This window comes from Coffea arabica, chromosome 1e, assembly GCF_036785885.1.
Source record: "Coffea arabica cultivar ET-39 chromosome 1e, Coffea Arabica ET-39 HiFi, whole genome shotgun sequence".
In the NCBI taxonomy this organism is placed as follows: domain Eukaryota; kingdom Viridiplantae; phylum Streptophyta; class Magnoliopsida; order Gentianales; family Rubiaceae; genus Coffea; species Coffea arabica.
In genome coordinates, this window is record NC_092311.1 from 43,235,128 (window position 1) to 43,251,408 (window position 16,281).

The 16,281-nt window shown below is 36.8% G+C and overlaps 2 protein-coding genes across 4 annotated transcripts; both read left to right on the forward strand.

Annotated features, from left to right (window-relative positions):
- The first annotated feature begins 209 nt into the window (after positions 1–209).
- On the forward strand, positions 210–7,002 carry LOC113704749 (putative late blight resistance protein homolog R1A-4). 2 transcript variants are annotated; one of them, XM_027226629.2, is made up of 3 exons: positions 210–3,992; positions 4,333–4,456; positions 4,544–7,002. In XM_027226629.2, exon 1 carries the CDS (start codon positions 479–481, stop codon positions 3,140–3,142), a length of 2,664 nt encoding a protein of 887 aa, XP_027082430.1. In that variant the 5' UTR covers positions 210–478; the 3' UTR covers positions 3,143–3,992; positions 4,333–4,456; positions 4,544–7,002. The 2 variants fall into 2 exon arrangements, with proteins under 2 accessions (XP_027082430.1, XP_027082426.1); XM_027226625.2 differs by having other exon boundaries at positions 4,333–7,002.
- A 1,652-nt stretch (positions 7,003–8,654) lies between these two features.
- LOC113704761 (putative late blight resistance protein homolog R1C-3) lies at positions 8,655–13,693 on the forward strand. 2 transcript variants are annotated; one of them, XR_003451719.2, is made up of 3 exons: positions 8,655–10,711; positions 10,791–12,136; positions 12,242–13,693. XR_003451719.2 is itself a non-coding variant. In XM_027226637.2 (2 exons), exons 1-2 carry the CDS (start codon positions 8,886–8,888, stop codon positions 11,986–11,988), a joined length of 3,024 nt encoding a protein of 1,007 aa, XP_027082438.1. In that variant the 5' UTR covers positions 8,655–8,885; the 3' UTR covers positions 11,989–13,693. The 2 variants fall into 2 exon arrangements, 1 of the variants encoding a protein (XP_027082438.1); XM_027226637.2 differs by having other exon boundaries at positions 10,791–13,693.
- Positions 13,694–16,281: the final 2,588 nt, after the last annotated feature.

The following is a 16,281-nucleotide window of genomic DNA, read 5'->3' on the forward strand; positions in this document are numbered from 1 at the left end:
AAATTTTTGACCTGAAAGGAGAGGGGAACACACACACACACACACACACCCTTTGCTGCTACTTTTAAATCAAGGGAGAGTCTCTAATTTTTGTAAAAACCAGGGGGAAGGTTAGTGTAATTTATCCTAAAAGAAAAGAAAGCGAAGATAAGCAAAAGGAAAAAGAAAAGGGGGGAAAAAAAAAAAGAAAATGAAGAGGCAGTTTTGTCCTTGACTTTCAAAATGGAGTGTAAATTGATGATAGACGGAAATTTTAGGGGACAAATTGACAATGAATTAGCATGCGTGACCAAATGACGGGCCACGTCCTCCGCCCAGAGCCACCCAACTTGAATTTGCCACTCCGAAGTCCAAAGTATAGATGTTCAAGATCTGAAGTTGCAGTTCTGACAAAGACAGAAAAAAAAAAAAAGGATCTGAAGCCGTTCCATTTTCTGAATTTCTGTTGAGCAATCAGCAATCCAATCCTTCAGCTCAGATGGGCACCTCGAATTACTTGTATTCACTCTTGGAGACTCTAGAAAATCCAGAAATCGAAAGGGATCTAGATGTTGTTTGGCTCAAGGAATTCAGACCTGAGCTCCGGCTTTTGAGAACATATCTTCTGTGCGCTAGAGAATGGAGCAGAGACCTGAAACTTTCAGAATCTCATGGTAACAGTAGTAGTGAACTCGCAAGTGTGAAATCTTCAATGTCTGGACTTGAAGCTGCCATCAATGAGTACGCACAGGAGTTGCGATATACTTTTCTCAGATCAAAACGAAGCAGAGTAGGGAGTAAAAATTTGATGCTGATGCTGCTGGATGTTGAATGGACCATCAAAACTTTGAGGCAACAAATTGGTGATCTGTTCATCACTTTGCGGAATTGCTCGTTCTTACAAACCTTCTGCCGTCCAGTTGGAGATGGAGTAACCGAACTTGTTGATTCCGTGCTGAAGAATCTGACGGATTTTGTGAGAAAAGTAGGATGTGACGATCGGGTTCAGGTTTTGCAAGAACCAATCAAAGACCTCCATGACAAGCTGAGTTTCTTGCGAAATCTAATTCGGTTTGTTATATTGCGAGGTGTTGCTGGTGAGCAGAGACAGTTGGTTGATGTCCTATCTCACATTAAGATTGTGGCAATAAATGCAGCAGGCCTCACTTACATGTACTGGGATGATGGAAAGGATGGAGAAATTTGCAACCAGCTGCAGGTTAGCATTTCCGAACTGCTGCAGAAGGTCAATCCCACTCATGCCCAAGTCCGTGAGATTTATATCCAAGTCCTGATAGCTTCAAATTCGTCATGGTCTTCATATACTCTGACTGATGAGATGCATAATCAATTGTTGGGGGATACTGTTGATTCTCTCCTTGGTAATCTTTGGGAGCTACTGAAATGCACTACCAGTTTAATGGCTTCTAGGATGGATCAAATCAGTGCAGTATGGGAGGGACTGAGATTCTTGAGAACCATTATCAAAAACCAGCAACAGAAGTTTGGTCAGATGTATGAAAAGGTGAAGGAGATTGTTCCGGCTGCAGTCAATGAGGCAGGATTTGTAATGTCCTCACTGTATATGCATGAAATGGAAGTGGATCTTCTGATCTTTCCTTTGCAAGACAAGATTAGGATTATCGAGGCAGAACTTGCAGCTAATTCTACAGAAGCGGCAGCATTTGATTCTCCGAGTATCATGGTAGAAGAGTTTAAGCGTGGTAAAGCGGGGCTTTTGGAGATTAATAACAATGAGCACAGTTCTGAAGCCCTGAAAGCTGCCAAACTTTCAACTGTGTTGCGGTCACAAGGGACACCCTCCATGTTCAATCAAGAAGTGGTGGGATACAAAGATGAGGCAGAACAGTTAATCTGTCAACTTACCAGAGGATCAAAACAGTTGGACATTGTGTCTATTGTTGGCATGCCAGGACAGGGTAAGACAACTTTAGCTAACAAAGTCTACCGTGATGCTTTAATTACATGCCATTTCCATGTTCGTGTTTGGTGCTGTATTTCTCAAGTATATCAAAAGCGAGATGTGTTATTGGAGATTTTGGCTTGTATTGAGCCTGAGAGGTTTGATTGGGGTATGATGCATGAAGATGATCTTGCTGAAGTTTTGTACAGAAGTTTGAAGGGAAACAGGTATCTCCAAGTTTTGGATGACATTTGGGACATTAAGGCATGGAATTGTCTGGAAAGATCATTCCCAAATGATGCTAATGGAAGTAGAATTCTTTTAACGAGCCGAATTCATAACTTAGCTTTGGAAGCCAAACCAACGGCTAAATCTCTCCCTCTTCGCCAACTCACTGACGATGAGAGCTGGGAATTATTACAGAAGAAGCTAGCAGAAAGAAACGGCCATCCTCCAGTGAAAAGTGTTTTGGGGCGGCATATAGCTAAAGGTTGTAAAGGACTACCTTTAACAATTGTCATCATAGCAGGAGTTCTTGCAACTTTAGACCAAGATGGTTGGGAAGAAGTGGCAGAGATGCTAAGCTCAAAAGTTGTTTGCGGTACAGAACAATGCATGGATATATTAGAGTTGAGCTACATACATTTACCAAAGCATTTGAAGCCATGCTTTCTTTACTTTGGGGCATTTCTAGAAAACCAAGAAATTCCTATCTGGAGGTTGATGCGGATGTGGATAGCGGAAGGATTCGTACACAAGACTGACCTAAAGAGCCTGGAGGACACTGCTGAGGACTATATAATGGATCTAATTGGTAGAAGCTTGGTTATCGTTAGTAAACAGAAATCCACAGGTACAGTGAAAGCTTGCCGCATTCACGATTTGCTTCACGAATTTTGTGTGACAAAAGCTAAAGAGCAGAAATTTATCAAGTTGAGGCATTGTTATGCTGAAATTCTTAATTTTGATGAGCCAAGCAGCACCCATCGATTGTTTGTTTACACCAATGGGGAGAACTTTGAGAGGTCAAGGCTGTTTTGTCCCCTTCTACGTACTCTCTTGGTCTCTGCTCAATCTCACGAACCTAAAATTCAAAGCAATTTCCATTTCGTTGTTCGGATTTTCAAACTTCTTGGAGTGTTGGATTTTGTGAAAATTAATCTGGGTTCCATTTTTCCTGGCGAAATAGCATTGCTTGTTCAGTTAAAATTCTTGGCAGTTCGAGGCACCATGAAATAGCCAACCTCTCAAAATTGGAAACTTTTGTTCTAGAATCATGGCATCATAGTCTTTCATTGCCTGATAGTATTTGGAATATGCAGACATTGAGGTATCTACATGCACGTGGCAGCTTTTTTAATCTTAGTTTGGCAAAAGACAATGATGATAGCTCCTCAGATTTATATAATTTGCACACATTTTCAGCTCTAAAACTTATATTGGGACAAAACGTGAACAAAATAATCGCCAAGTTTCCAAATATCTGCAAACTAAAATGCAGATTCAAGGAACAAAAGAATCAGTTGGGGAATGGAGCAAGATTGTGGTAATGGACTTTCTGACACGACTGGAGTCTCTGAACCTGTCATTTGGTCTTGTGGATGAGAATCCTTTTGAGTTCCATTTGCCCTTAAATCTGAAAAAAGTTGACTTTGAAGAAATTTCCATGGAGTATAATTTCCACAACTCGAAAACTTCCTAATCTTCAAGTGCTCAAGTTAGTGGGTGCAAAAAGAGGTGGGACGGAAATATGGAACATGGAAGAAGGGGAATTCCCTAAACTCAGGTTTCTAAAATTGGTTTCCTTGCGCATTGTGAGATGGACAGGCTCAGGTGATCATCTTCCTTGTCTTCAGAAATTAGTCATGGAACGCTGTGGAAAATTGGAAGAGCTCCCTTCATGTTTAGGGTATATTCCGACTCTTGAAAAGATTGAGGTGCGTCAGTGTCGACCCTTTGTACGAAGTTTAGTCCACGAGATAGGGGAAGAACAGATGAGAGGGGGAAATGAGGATCTGAAGATCCTTATCTTAGAGGAGATTGAGGATTCATCTTCATCAGATTCAGTTGATGGGAGATATGTTCTTTTGTAAGTTTGAATATCTCTCTGTAATCCATTTTCAGGATGATGAATTACGTTACTGTAATGCAGATGTGTTGAATTTTGATAAACTGACTCTGAAAACGCTGATGATGCAGTTGCATTATTGCATACTATAAAACTAGTCTTGCCATTGTAGTAGAGACAAACTGCATTTTTGTTAAAAAAAGATGTTGCATATTGAGGGTAATGAAAAATAAAAACTCCGTGATGTCATCCTCTATTGATGCTTAGCTATTTGTACATGTTCAGCAAAGAAAATAAAAACCCCTATTGACTGAATCTCCAAGAAAGCCGCAGATTTATTTTACTTTTATGTTCTTTGTAGGTAGGAGGAGCGCAAAATCAATTGTGGCAGAAGCTTGTGAATTTCAGACATGTCTCTGAGTTTCACTAGAGGTTTGCTCGCTGTCCCAAAATGTTGGAGCAGGGCATTTATTATCGCTTTTCTGGTAACTAGATGGGCATTGTCTAGGTTTCTACTTTAGGTGATGAGTAATACTGATAAACTTATTAGCCTTTCTTTCCCTTTGTTACAGGTAGTTTGAGTTTCTCTATATTTGATGGTCGATGACATGCAGAGCTATGTATATGAGCTAAATATTGTACGAAATTTTCTGGCTCATTCGTCAGATAAGTCCTTAATAGACATGATGCTAATTTGCTCAAGTGATTTGATACTAAATGAAATCCATCTCTGAAGAACTAGTGACAAAAACTTTCAGAGAACCTTATTTGATAACCCAAGAATTCAGGCTTGCTTCTCCAAGTCCAATTTGACTAATTTATTTTGCTGTGAGGCCTGTAGAATTCTGGTGAAGTTCACATTCCAACAGAATGAGTTTCCTATCGGTCTAAAAAATTTGGTCCTCTTCAGACTAGTTTGATGGTCAAGGAACATAATAAAAATGATACATCGATTGACAAGGATATCATCTACACTGTATTTCATAGAATCAAATTGCAAATTGAGCAACATGCAAAGAGAAATTGACTTGGGAGGGACAAGGGATTTTGCCTTTAATCTCTTTTGCTTTCCAGATAGATTCATCCTTCATTTGAATCACATAGCCTGTAAGCATGGCCCCTATTCTTGCCCATAAAGAGGAATCATTGGTACTTGTGTTTGGAAAGCATATAGCAAAAGTAAGTGAATTCAAGTATCTCCTACTTTTGGATGACGTGTGGGAGCTACTATTTTTCATGAAAAGTTCTCAAACAAATGTAAAGTCATCCTTGGGAAGATTCAATGAGCTTGTGTAAGTCTGCTGTTATGCTGTAATTGGCTTGCCGATTCTTCAGAACTGGTTTTAGCTTTCCGTAGCCCTCCAGTTTTTTGTTTCCATTTTATGTTATCATGTGAAATATGCTTCTCCTTATGTCTCTGCATAAATTGAGCTTCATTCTTGGAATATGTTTAATATGTGACCAGAAAGGCCAGATAAGCGGTTTCAAAATGTGACTGAAAGTAGCTTTCCATGCCTGAGGGGGCCTATTTGTTGTTTGGCATATCCTCAGGGAAGGCAATTTGATTAGCCTTCTACACTTAAAATTTGGTAATCCTTTGGCTTCAGACTCTTTGTTGAAGGATAAAGTCTTACTTAAATCAAGATTGGTTGAATGTTAGTGGGTCTTTGTTGGTGTGGTGGCAAAGATTAGCTGGTTTGGCGGAGTTCTAACTTCACATCTGAAATGTGAAATAATTTAAGACATCATCTTCAGGGTGTGTTGGTGTAGGTCAGTGTACAGGTAAGATTACTAGTTTCAAAGTGTAGGTCAATGCAGCTTACCATGCCTGAGTAGATCTATCTGTTATTTGGCATAAACTCCTGGAAGGGGAATTGATTTGTTTCATTACCTTCGGTGACCCTGTGGCTTGGTGGATCTGGACTATTAGGAGCTGAAATCTCTAGTAACAACTCCCATTTTTGGGTTTGATATTTATTGTATGTTCAACCCTTTATAGGCCTGTCAACGGGTCGAAATTTGACCAGAACCTGCTTTATATTTTTAGGTATAGGTATGGTTACAATTCCATTTGCCCGGACCGACTTGGGTCCGTTTATGCAAATATAAAAATGGGTCGAATATGAAATATTGGGTTCCGACCCAAACCGTTTGAATAAGTAATTATTTTGATAATATATTTGAGTATTTAATATTTGTTTGGATCTTTTAGAAATTATAATTTGTAGGCATTAGAGTAATTATCTAAAATAATTTGTAATTTTTAATTGGAATTTGTGGTGTTCAATTAATGTTTGTTTAAAGAGATATTTTCTTCATTTGTTCACCTAAATTTTTTGGTTCGGTATACCTGACTTGTATCGGAACCTGGTCGAACCCGAATCCGAAATAATAAGTTTAAGACCCATCAGGTATTTAGGTTGACTCAGATACAAATATATAGTTAATCAAGCAAGTTCAGGTCGAAAATATTCAATTTCGACCCGAATTCGATCCGTTGATAGCCTTGCCCGTCTATTAGGACGCTGAAACGAGAATGTCAACGACTGTCAGAGTGCACATGCAGGAAAGACCACATCAACGTAGACTTCAGCAGCGCTAAGTAACAAAAAGTCACGATTTGTAGATTTGTAGCTTCGGCATGGGGAGCTGTTCACCAGCCGCGTCTTCGTGCTTGATTTGACTAAGGCAAATAGGTGCTTGGGACGATGTATGTCGATAAGATGTGCCTATTTCCCTTTCCTGGCTACTAAAGAAGGACCAACCGGGAACAAGGAAGGATTCATGTATCATTTCTCAAGTCCAAGCAAAGCCATTTCATTGTGCCTTTCCAAGAAAGCACAATGACCGATGGTTGTGGGTTAATAATGGTGGAATAGTCATTAGGAATACATGTTACCTAATGCATTATTTAATGTTTGTCATTCTGAAAACACGAAGATAAATAATTTTCAATTTGTAGCCTTCATGTTCCCCCAAACTTTATTCCTTGAGCTTAGCAATACAAGTTGTTGATATTTTAAGGAGATCATAGTGACCCTTTTGTTTTCGTTTGTTGATTACTGTAGGTTAAGATGATTTCGAGATGTTTGATTAATTTTTCAATTTCTTGTTCTAGTTTAGTGGTTAGGGAAGGGAGATTTTTGGTTCAATTTCTAGATAACTATGAGATTTTTGGTTCAATTTCTAATCCTATTTTAATTTTTTAAATACCGAAATTGAGTAACAAATTCAATGTATTGTCTCCAATCACAATTTAATTAATAGGGATATTAGTCAGATAATTATGAGATTTTTGGTTCAATTTCTAATCTTATTTTAATTTTTTAAATACCAAACTTGAGTTTCTTCTAGCTTTAAGCCTTATTTTGGCCAAATACATGAGAAAATATAACCTAATTTTGACTCGTTATAAAGTTCCAATGGAGATAAGGGGTATACATTAGAGTTTAAGGGCCAAATTGTTATTCAGGCTCAAACTCATGGGGGCAAAGTGTATTTAGTGAGTCCACACAAATCATCAGACGGTTGTCGACAAACCGCTACAAGCTCTAGGAAGTCATCATCAAGACATCGACGGCCACGCATTTCCTACTTTTACATTTTTATTCAATTTTTGCAAGTTATAATAAGTGAAACTATTTCAGTCCATAGTTAGCACATAAGTTATATCTTGCAGGTAAATTATTAGATAAGTTACATTTTCTAGTGGTCTGAAAGATAGTCATACCATTAGATATACAATGATTTGGAAGTTTCATACTTCGGAAGTGGTGTTATTGTATTTTTTTCTATTAAAGAATATTGTAATGTCTAAGAAATGCTGATATAACTACAAATGTAAATTGTTATAGAAATTAAATAAATAATTTTACTAAACAATTGTTTAGTTACTTATGATAATTTATGCTATTGAAAACTTTTTCTTAGAAAATACCAATATATTTTTTAACACCGGTATTATGTACAAGTAAAAATATTGGTATTTTTCAACAGTTAAATACATATTATTATATTTTTTGTTAAAAAATTCTATATTTAGTAATAATGCTTTATCACAAAAAAAAGAAGAAAATTATATACTCAAAAAAATTTATATATTTATACATTTTTATTTTTTTGGTCCTTATCAATGATCCGTTTGATGTTTAAATATACACTGCTGTTTTCATGATAATGTTTCAATATCTTGAATTATCATAAGAAGATAAAATATTTATTTAGTAAAAATAATTTATGTGATCTCGATAATTATTTACATCTGAAGTTGTATCATCATTTTTTTTTTGACACTACAATAATGTTCTTTTATAAAACAAAAATATAATAACATAACTAAGGATAAAACTGTCAAAAACACAGTATGACCACCTCTCACGCCTCATTCACAAAGAAATTCAACCCACATCTTTGACGATTTGTCTCCATGGGACAACGACTTGTATAATCTCTCATTACAGGAAGCAATTTGTTATTCACAGGAGGTAACTTGCACTTGAGCCTAAAATATAATACGTACGTATTGTATACATACATATAAGTTGTTTTCTCAAATAGCATTAGAAGTCCTAAGCAAGAATATGAATTCGAATAAATCAAAGAAGTCAGATTTATTTGTTGTTTAGTGGTTAACAATTCAATCTTTGACGCGTTTCATTTGCACCAATCATGTGTACCGTTGACCCTATCAATCAATTAAGCATTAGTTTAGTTTCTCGGAAACGGCCCAATCATGTTGGGAACTTGGGATTGGTTGGGGCACACAATCGCTTTACCTGCTTCGTTTTTACAAGTCTTTCCATTGGAGAAACTGGGGGTTGGATGGATTCAGTCACATCACATGTTGAGAGGTGGAGAAGACAAAATCACTTCTGAGAGAGAAGGAATTCTGAGAGCAATAGAAGAAGAAAGCAGATGGACTTCAAGACTTGCATCTGTTCAATCTTGGACAAGCTGCAGTTGGTTATGGAAAAGAGATATTTTTGCCAACCTCATCATGTTTTGGAAGTGCATTACCTGACGGTGGAGTTAAGACTGGTGAAAACATTTGTCCTGTGTTCAAGGAGATTGGCGTACTCTTCCAGAGTTGAAGACTCTGTTCATGGAGAAGCTTACAAGTTTCACAAGCTGCTTCTTAGATCAGAGGATGGATTGCCCCCCAGCGACTTGGCTGCAGCGGTCTCTGGTTTCCGAGAAACTCTAATGGATTGTAAACATAAAATAAGCGAAGCGTATGTCGAGATGTTGGAGTTGGTTACGCAATCCGTTGCTCGGGCTAGAATCCGACCGAGTACGAGAGAATACGAGCCCTGGAATCTGTTGGATCGCTTAGTGAAGCCCAGTTTTTCATCAGCAGATGAATTCATGGAATTCTTCGACTCCTTGCTGGAGAATCTTGAGGATGTTATGGAACGTAGCTCAGTATATTATAAACAGGATATTATGGAACGTAGCTCAGGATATTATGAACAGCTGGAAACCCTTCAAGAGAAGTTGGTATCCATTAACAATTTGATTCACTTTGCCAGGCTACGAGGCAATCCCCCCGGGGTAGTGAAGAAGCATTGTAGAGCTGTGGTTCTATCTGCAGCACATCTTTGTTATATTTATTTGTTTTTGAAAGATGATAATCAAGCATTTCATGAACTAAAATTGAAGATTACTGAATCAGTAGAGAACATCAAGCATGTTTATCAGCAAGTCCGTTTGGCTTACTTTGGCGTCTTGCAATCTGGATCATCTTCGCTCATTTTGTCTACCCAGACCGATACGTTTATAGTGGGGAATTTTGTAAGTTCACTTCTAGCTAATCTATTTGAGTTACTACTAAATTCTCCTTCCTGTTTCAATAGATCTCTGAAGCATCACTTGAAGATACTCTATGAGGGGCTTCAATTCCTGAGCATCATTCTCCAAAAGCAGCAAGAGAAGTATGATGGACTACCTGGAAGAACCAAGGATCTTATTGGAGCTGTGGTCGAAGATGCTGCAATTGTAATTTTCTCACTTTATCAGGAGGAAATCCGAGAAGCTTCGGCCAAGGAAACAGATGTTAAGCTCTTTTGTTTACTGTACAAGATTAAGCTTATTAAGGCAGAAGTTGAGGAACAGCATCCAGTCGATTTAAGGTTTAACTTTCCTACGACCAGTGAACTGGGGTTTATCGATCTTCTCCTACAAAAATTGAAGGAACTGGCAAGCAGTAAAGTGGATCCACTTGCTTTTGCTAGGGATGGAGCTGGCTTCTTAAAAACGTACTTGAAGAAGACCGAGGAAGATTCCCGAAGGTCTTTAAAGCAGGAAGTTCCAAAAGGGCTCCGATTACCTTGGCTGAATGAGATGGAGCAGCACGAACTGCAAGACAAGCTCCAACTTCAAAGATTGAAAAAAGATATTTCACTCTTAAGATCATTTTTGAAAAATTATTTGGAGCAGCACAGCCGGAAAGACAATCTCAACCTTCAAACAATGCAAGATAGTCTTTTATTCTTAAGATCGTGGTTGGAGAATCATGGGGAGCAATGCAATCAGCACAAAGAACTTCAATTCCTTTGGAGTCGTGTTATAGAGCTAGCATATGAAGCAGAGTTTGTTTTTGACTCCTTAATAGTTGGAGATATATCATTTTATTCCCTGATATTATTTGATAAGATCACACAAAAAGTTAAGCTTCTTAAAGGTGAAGCCCTGAAGATTCATCACAAAAAATATGTCTTCAAAGCCCTGACAGCTATCACAAGGTAATATTTCAGCAATAAATTAGTGGATGCTGAAATTAGCATTTCTATTTTGTTAATGACATTCCGATTGCTTTTGCAGTTGTTTAAATTGTTCCCCAGCAACAAGAAGCAAGTGGAGTGGCACTAACAAAGAGCTTAGTACTGATAGTGCTGCTCAAATTGAAGCTGTGGTGGGTTTGAATGAGGAGGTAGAAGCGATAATCAATCAACTCAAAGGAGGATCAATGCAGTTGGACATGCTTTCCATTGTGGGGATGCCTGGGATAGGTAAGACAACTCTGGCACAAAAGGTTTACCATGATCCTTCAGTTACATCTCACTTCCATGTTCGTGCTTGGTGTTGTATCTCTCAAACATATAACAAGCAAGATCTGTTGTCTAAGATTTTGGCTTGCATTGATCAGAAAGCTCAATTTTCTAAGGTGAAAGAAAATGTTTTGGCTGAAAGAATCCGTAAAAACTTGAAGGGAAAGAAATATCTCATATTTCTGGATGATGTATGGGATATTGAGGCATGGCATACTTTGAAAATATCGTTTCCTGATGATAAGAATGGAAGCAGAATTCTCTTAACAAGTCGGGATCATGAGATTACTGGAAATCGTCATGTTGTTCAGCTACTTACTGATGAGGAAAGCTGGGAATTACTACAGACAAAGGTGGCAAATGCTAGAGAAGAAGGCTACCCTCCAGAACTGAATGTTCTTGGGAGGAAAATAGCAAGAAACTGTAAGGGGCTGCCTTTATCAATTGTCATCATATCTGGAATTCTTGCTGCTCTAGATCAAGCTGGTTGGGAGGAAGTCTTGATTACCCTAAGTTCAAACATAGTTTGTGACACGGATCAATGCAAGAGTATATTGGAATTGAGTTACATACATCTACCTGACCATTTAAAGCGATGCCTCCTTTACTTTGGAGCATTTAGAGAAGATCAAGCAATTCCTGCCCAGAGGTTGAAGTGGTTATGGATCGCTGAAGGATTTGTTCAGAAGAATGAGCCAAAAAGCCCAGAAGAAATTGCAGAAGGCTATATAATGGCTCTAATTAAGAGAAGCTTGGTTACAGTTGGGAAACAGAGATCTTTAGGCGGGGTCAAGACCTGCCACATTCATGATTTGTTGCATGTGTTTTGCAAGGGAAAAGCCAAAGATATAAATTTTCTACAAGTGTCTGAGGCGTTTGATGCGCCACACCACCTACGTCGGTTATCATACGGCTCTGATCTCAAGTATATTGCAAAATCAAGGATATTTTTTACCGTATACGCTCTCTAATGCTGCTGCCTGATTACTTCAGCAGTAAAGACAAGGACTATATACTATCCTTTGTTTTTTTCCTGAAACTTCTTAGAGTCTTGGATTTGGAAAATACGTGGATAGGCTATAATTTCCCAAGTGAATTATGCTCGCTTGTTCATTTGAGGTACTTGGCAGTAAAATTTTATAGTGATATTCTGAACATCCCACTCTCACTTGCGAACCTTTCAAACTTGGAAACTTTACTTCTGACGGTATATTGTTTTGGCAGAGGACATTGTTTACTGCCTAAATCTCTGTGGAACATGCAGAAATTGAGGCATCTCCATGTGCATGGTGCTTTCATTGATATTAGGTTGGCCAATGACAACCTTGACAGCCCCTCCACTTTATATGATTTAGCCACCTTTTCCACTCCAGAGTTTTATCTGGGGCAAAGCATGGTACAGATGATGAAAAAGTTTCCAAATGTTCGTGAACTGAAATGCCGTTTGCTAGAATCCGAAGAATCTATTGGGGAGAGCAACGCCATCGTGGAAATGGGCTTTCTGACTCAACTAGAATCACTAAAGCTGATTCTAGGTAATGTGACAGCACATCATATTGAATTTCGTCTCCCCTTAAATCTTAAACAGTTGACGCTGGAGGACTTTCCGTGGAGTATAATTTCCACAATAAAAGAAATACATAATCTTGAGGTTCTTAAAATACTTCAACCAGCTGATGGAGTAGAGGAATGGGACATGGAAGACATGGAAGAAGAGGAAATCTTCCCAAAACTCAAATTCTTGAAATTGGAATCCTTGCAGACAGTCAGGTGGAGAGGCTCAGGACATCATTTTCCCAGTCTTGAGAAATTAGTTTTGAAAAGTTGCAAGGAATTGGAAGAGCTGCCTTCTTGTTTATGGGAAACATTAACTCTTCAATTGATTGAGGTGCATGGATGTCTACGCTCTACTGGAGGTTTTGTTCGAGATATCAAGGAACAGCAGGTGGACTACGGAAATGAGGATCTGAAAATCCTTATCTCAGGTGAAATTGATCTGAAATAAGGACACTCCTTCATGGTCCGATTGAGTTTCAAAAAGGATGGTCAGGAAGATAATCTGCCATAAGAGTGAATATTCTGTATAGCTTTGTTTATAATGACGTGACCTTGTTGCTTTAATGCATACATATGATGAAAATTGTTATTGAACAAATAAATGTACTGCTTGATAAATTGGTTGTGAAAAAGTTGATGATTAATACACCACCTTTTGGCAGATGACTATAATCAAGTCTATAAAGTATCTGTTGATTCCATTTCGCAGAATACAGACTCAGGATCGTGAAGTTGTGTATCAAAACATGTATCACAATAGCTTTATCAGAAACTGGTAAGACACAATCTGATACAATCTTGTATTGATGCTTAGTCAAGTGTGTTGTGTCATGGAAGACGGATGCTGTGAAGGTGATGGTATGTGCATCTGGGGTACATATCATGTGTTGTGCCATGCTATTAGCTTGAACCTGTTCTGCTCCCTGAATGAACTTTTGAGATGCTGGTCTGTTTAATTTGTGCTATGAAAGTTTCTGGAGACTTGAAAGTGGAAGCTGATTTGTATATAGTAATGCTTCATTTGTATTGGTCTGAGCAAACCAAATCCATCCATCAAGTATTGGTTTGCGCCATGACTAATTGTCAGAATAATGCAATTTCTACTTCAACTTTCTAGCATCAGAATAGGTCAATTTGGTTCATAAGTTAAATTATTGCTTATTACTTAGTTGTTAAGAGTAATTTCACATTTGGTGTTTTTTGACTAGTGCAACTATTTTGAATTGTAAGTATTTTTTTATTGAGATTTGTTAAAAAATAAATAAAAATTGTTAGCAAAAAATTATGTTGATTTGTTTCTTCTATACTTTATAAATAAAGAGCTCATAAATGAAGAATCCAATCCTTCAAGACAAGACTTTATTATAATTCATTTTTTTGCAACACTAAGTACAAGTATTGTTTCTCAGTTTATGCTCTAAATTCCAACAAAGTTGCATCAAAGCCAATACTAATCCACTTGGTTACATTCATAGTAGAATTTTGGGTCGGAGACAGAGTACAATGAGGGTGAGATGATCTTTACGTTGGCACGACCCTTGTCATTTCTACGATCATCTTCCAACTTCCTTCCGATTCTCTACCGAATTGCCGGTGGTTGGTCTGATTACAACAGCATCGGAGGTATATTATTGTTATCCTGCCTTGAGAATAACTTAGATTTCTTGATCAATGTAGCTTGAGGAAGGCTGCTTAATTTTTGATTTTTTTTTAAATAAATGTACATATGTTTACATATAAACCACAATTCACTTGATTTTTAAAGTGAAAGTAGTATTATGTGACCAAAAAAAAAATTAAAAGAAGGAAGAGGGATTTTTTGATCAACCATATTGTGTTTGATGTGTTTTTATGATTAGATTCAGATTAATTTATTTCTGTTCTTCATTGTAGGAATTGTATAGGTAGTAGAGGAATAGCTTTCTTGATTTTAATATTCTGACTTCAAAGAGAAAACAAAAATGACCAGTTGATGATTGGAGATGATTACGGATTAAAAATGTTTTCAATACTTAATTGTAACTATCTGCAAGTCATGAACGTATGCATAACCGAAAATGATAAAATCTTTTAGTAAAGAAATTTTTTTTTATAATCTTCTACTTTTTATTTAACCAAATTAGTCGTTTAACACTTTAAGTTTAACTAAATAAAACGTATACTTTTTGGACCAAACATTGCATATTTTTTTAATTAGTTGACCACAAGTGTACTTTTATATTAGCTGAGTGACCCAAAAAAAAATTTGCTATTAACCTTTTGGCTAAATAAAAAATTTTAGTAACCAAGTTAGAAAATTTTCAATAATTTAATGACTATATTTTCATCACTTGCTCTAAGATAAAGAATCTGGCCGAAATGGCTAGACCAAGAATATGTGAATACAAAAGTGGTTTTTTTTTTTTCCCCGAAAACGATAATAATTGTATAACCTATTCTATCCTAGATTACAGAAGGGGTTGTTGATAAGTTCCATTTGGTATTTCGTCATATGACATCTCAATTTTCGATGCGTTAATGGACCTAACTACTGTAAAATGAAGTCTTGAGTGAATAATGCATCTTCCATCAGATAACTAATACTGTTTGCTTTGCTCTATTACCCTCTATGAATAACAAAGAAACATTTTAAAGAATTAATTGCAAATACCCCCTCAAAAAGTATGTATTTCTTGTTCTGTCTCCAATGTCCAATTGAATCAATCACTCCTTAAAATCAAATTGAGAATTGACTGTGATTTCCAAAAATCATAGAGTTTGTGACTTTGCTATTTTTCTCCAACAAACTTATACGCATATATTTTGTTTATTATCATTTTTTTTTAGTGTAAATGGGAGGCCTTGAACTCGAGACCTCTCATTTATACTTTCTCCCCCCAAATTATTCAATCCATCCCTCCACTAACAAACTATGTATATATGTAGATTGCTTCCTCCTAAAAAAAATCACTATAGATTTATAGTAATCTATGAGAAAACTTTTTAGTTTTCTGGCCATAAAACTCTTTAATTAAATGAATTAATACTTTTCAATTTTTTTGGAAAGAGTTAGATTGGATGATAAGGTGTAAGAAATTGTATACAATGTTTTAAGAATTGGACGGGACTGACCGGTTGATATGATACCAACCAACTTAATCTATGAGAAACCCAGAAAGCTAAAAAGCCAGCCAAAACCAGTCAAAATCAGTGAACCGAAATGAACCGATTAAACTGATCAGGTCTAGTTTTTAGATTTTGAGTTTGAATTTGGACATTTTTTTTATGGGCTGCTCACTTTCTTGAACTTTTGGGTTCTATCAAAACCCAACAACTACAACTAATTGTCTACTACTTCAATTAAGTTGGTTGATGGGCTATTTTATTTTTATTAAAAATAAATTGACTAATCCAACTATAATTTCAAGAAACCCTCAATTTTCTTCCTCTTCCAAGAATCTTTACTTCCACGAGCCGTTCTACAAGCTCAACTAAACGATGATCAAGTTGAATTTGGTAGATAAAAAAGCACACTTGTTTTCCCTTTCGTATTCTATCTTTTGGTTTCATATTAATGATTTTTTTTTTTCTGTTTTTTGGAGTTAAGTTTACAAATCCTATCAGATTTGTTTTTTAGTTGGGAAGGTTAAACACTTCATTGTTTAATTTAAAATATTGGATAGATTTGTTCATCATTTTGTTGATTCTTTTTTTTTTTTTTGTGAAAT

What these genes read in the sequence shown, in the direction of transcription:
- LOC113704749 (XM_027226625.2), top strand. Translation starts at nt 479, where the DNA reads ATGGGCACCTCGAATTACTTGTATTCACTCTTGGAGACTCTAGAAAAT.
- LOC113704761 (XM_027226637.2), top strand. Translation starts at nt 8,886, where the DNA reads ATGGACTTCAAGACTTGCATCTGTTCAATCTTGGACAAGCTGCAGTTG. An exon ending in GCCCTGACAGCTATCACAAG is followed by an intron (nt 10,712 to 10,790) that starts GTAATATTTCAG and finishes TTGCTTTTGCAG; the next exon opens with TTGTTTAAATTGTTCCCCAG.